This window comes from Tarenaya hassleriana, unplaced genomic scaffold, assembly GCF_000463585.1.
Source record: "Tarenaya hassleriana unplaced genomic scaffold, ASM46358v1 Cleome42, whole genome shotgun sequence".
NCBI lineage: Eukaryota > Viridiplantae > Streptophyta > Magnoliopsida > Brassicales > Cleomaceae > Tarenaya > Tarenaya hassleriana.
Window position 1 is genome coordinate 943,556 of NW_010966986.1, and position 2,398 is coordinate 945,953.

Sequence of the window (2,398 nt, forward strand, 5' to 3'; positions counted from 1 at the left end):
GAACCGCTCATGTATGGAGGAGCCGAGTGGGACCATGGCAGAAGGATGCATAGCCAGGGTTGGGAATCTGGTGCGGATGCATGGAAAGCCCAAAATGGCAACGCAAGCATGGATGTCTCATCGATCTCCCAGAAGGATGATCAGTCTGGACAAGCAGTGGATGATGATGCTCTTGCTGGCCAGACAAGTCACTCCGAGAATAACAGGGCGAAAAGCGTTGAAGCTGGGTCTAATCTGACATCTCCAGGAAACGACTTGCTGATGGAGCCTCCGAAAATTCTGGCCGAGGAGACATCTGTTCATCCTGTTGTGGAAACAGCAGATAATGCTGAGAAATATTGCCGTTATTATCTCGCTAAGATTGATATATCAGTAGAACTTGTCGGTGCGGAGCTTCATACTGAGTGCATGAGCTTAATAATGGATGAACAAAGCCCGATAGTTGGCGATGGATCTGCTATAGTTATAAATCTTAAGGTAAATTCTCTGTTGGATCTCTGTTTGTTCGTGAGTGTTATCAATGTTTCCATTCATGAGGCAGACAATTTTCTTGACGTTATGATATCTTTCTAATATCTTTTGCACGTTCTTCCGGTTGCAGGATGAAGGAAAAGCGTTGCTAAGCGGCGATTACACCACCAAATTGTCGGCGTTTTCATCGTGGCCTTGTGCAAACAGTTCGTTGTTTCAGGTTCTTTTCCTTTTACATTCGTTTCGTGTCTTGGGTCTGGCATACGCTCTAGTGATGATGTGTTTCCAAAGGGTCCCCCCGTTGGAGGACATGGGTGAGAGCTTGAAACCGATTTTTTGTGTGTGTATGTAATAACAAGTCGATATTCCTTCCAACCAAGTGCAGAGGGCAATGGAGATGTACAAGGAGGAGAGAGTGGAGGTGAAGGGGCTTCAGACAAGGGCAAAGGAGGGAACAACTACTGAAGAAGAGGAGGAGAGTTGGATGAAGGCATCAAAAGCAATGTCGGGTGATGATGAGGAGTCAGACAACTGTGCCTCTGAAGCCACCACGACGGGTTTACCCCGAGACCCGAAGGCAGGCCAAGTTACTGAGACGGAAATTATCGAGAAACCCGAGGAGGAGGAGGAGGAGGAGGAGGAGGAGAAGTCGAGTAGTTGTGGTGGGGAGGATGCCACTGACAAGTTCGTTCCCGAATCAGTAATAAGTAGTCGGATACATCCTCAAACTACACTTTGATTCTTCCTTTCTGTTTTCTCCCCTATGCATATATTTTTTCATCCAAATTCCCTTCTTCTCCCATACATATATATATATATGTATGTATGTATGTATGTATGTATGTATGTATGTTGTTTTCTAAAACACTATTGGCTTCTTCTCCTATTACTACCACTCGTGCGACCCTTCTCGCTCGTGTTTTATTGTTTCATGATGGTAATGGGAATTACCTGAAATAAAACCAATTTTGACAAGACAGAAGGAGCTTAACATACATAGTTATATATCATACATATATACATACATACATATTATATATATATAACGCCTACGCCTTTAGCCGCCATTGCATCTGTGACTAGACTACACAACTCTGTTCCTACTCTCTGTCTTTTATTTAAACAAACCCATATCTAAAGAGAAAAAGAACAAAGGCCAGCTTACAACACAAGGCTATTATTACACCCCTAATGTAAACACAGAAAAACACTTAAGCTCTAACCACCAGAAACTGGTCGGATTCAGTTCTTATTCCTCCTTTTTTCACTTCCGCCCCTGCAACTGTTCTTCACTCCTGTCATCTGTTCTTCCCGTTGCATCTAACTAAGGTTCCACCTTTCTGTTCAGATATTCTTGATGATCTCTATTGCTTCTCCTCGGCTGTTTTCGCAAATCTTCCTCGGATTCTTGGCTGGCTATCCGCCAGAGCCTTCCTGCAAGCGTACTGAATCCACACGGGAGGACGAAGATTCGGTTTTTAGGCGAAGGGAAAATGCTAAGCAAGAGAAGTGGCAATGAATGAGCTTTGATGGGTTTTGTTTCTTTCCTACCTTGATCTTGCGCCCGAAATTCCTCCTGCTCTTCTTGTTCCTGTATCTCGAAAGCTTCTCCCGACGGTCTTCAGATGTGCAACTAACGATAATCCGGTCCAATGGAGACTGGACAAAACCCGTGTTCAGATTCCCGAGTGCCTGTCGTAAAGCAAAGGTCCAGTAATAGAAGATCAGCAGACAGAGCAAACTTGTCTCGAGTTCAATGTTTTCATCAAGAGAGATTCCATTTCAAACCTGTATGTCGCCTTCGCTGAAGGCTCTTCTCATCCCGTAAACAGCTCCGAAATCCAATGGAGGAAAATCGTGGAGGTTCTGAATCATCACAGCCTCGTGCTGTGTCATTTCCATAGAACGCAGATTACCCGAACTGACG

General features: G+C 44.5%; 2 protein-coding genes across 3 annotated transcripts in view; one reads left to right on the forward strand and one right to left on the reverse strand.

The window, feature by feature from the left end:
- LOC104825141 (nipped-B-like protein B) overlaps positions 1-1,401 on the forward strand; it is a 4,629-nt gene extending 3,228 nt beyond the window's left edge. Inside the window, exons 5-7 of one of the 2 annotated variants that reach the window (XM_010557424.2) lie at positions 4-477; positions 602-691; positions 857-1,401. In XM_010557424.2, coding sequence (XP_010555726.1) covers positions 4-477; positions 602-691; positions 857-1,210 — 918 coding nt within the window. In that variant the 3' untranslated portion in view covers positions 1,211-1,401. Of the gene's footprint in view, positions 478-601; positions 692-856 lie in introns of both variants that reach the window. The other variant, XM_010557423.2, reaches the window with a different exon arrangement.
- A 165-nt stretch (positions 1,402-1,566) lies between these two features.
- The window catches only part of LOC104825142, a 2,620-nt gene continuing 1,788 nt past the window's right edge, over positions 1,567-2,398 (reverse strand). Inside the window, exons 3-5 of the mRNA XM_010557425.1 lie at positions 2,260-2,398; positions 2,023-2,163; positions 1,567-1,916 (exon numbers count right to left, since the gene is read on the reverse strand). Coding sequence (XP_010555727.1) covers positions 1,836-1,916; positions 2,023-2,163; positions 2,260-2,398 — 361 coding nt within the window. The 3' untranslated portion in view covers positions 1,567-1,835. The remainder of the gene's footprint in view (positions 1,917-2,022; positions 2,164-2,259) is intronic.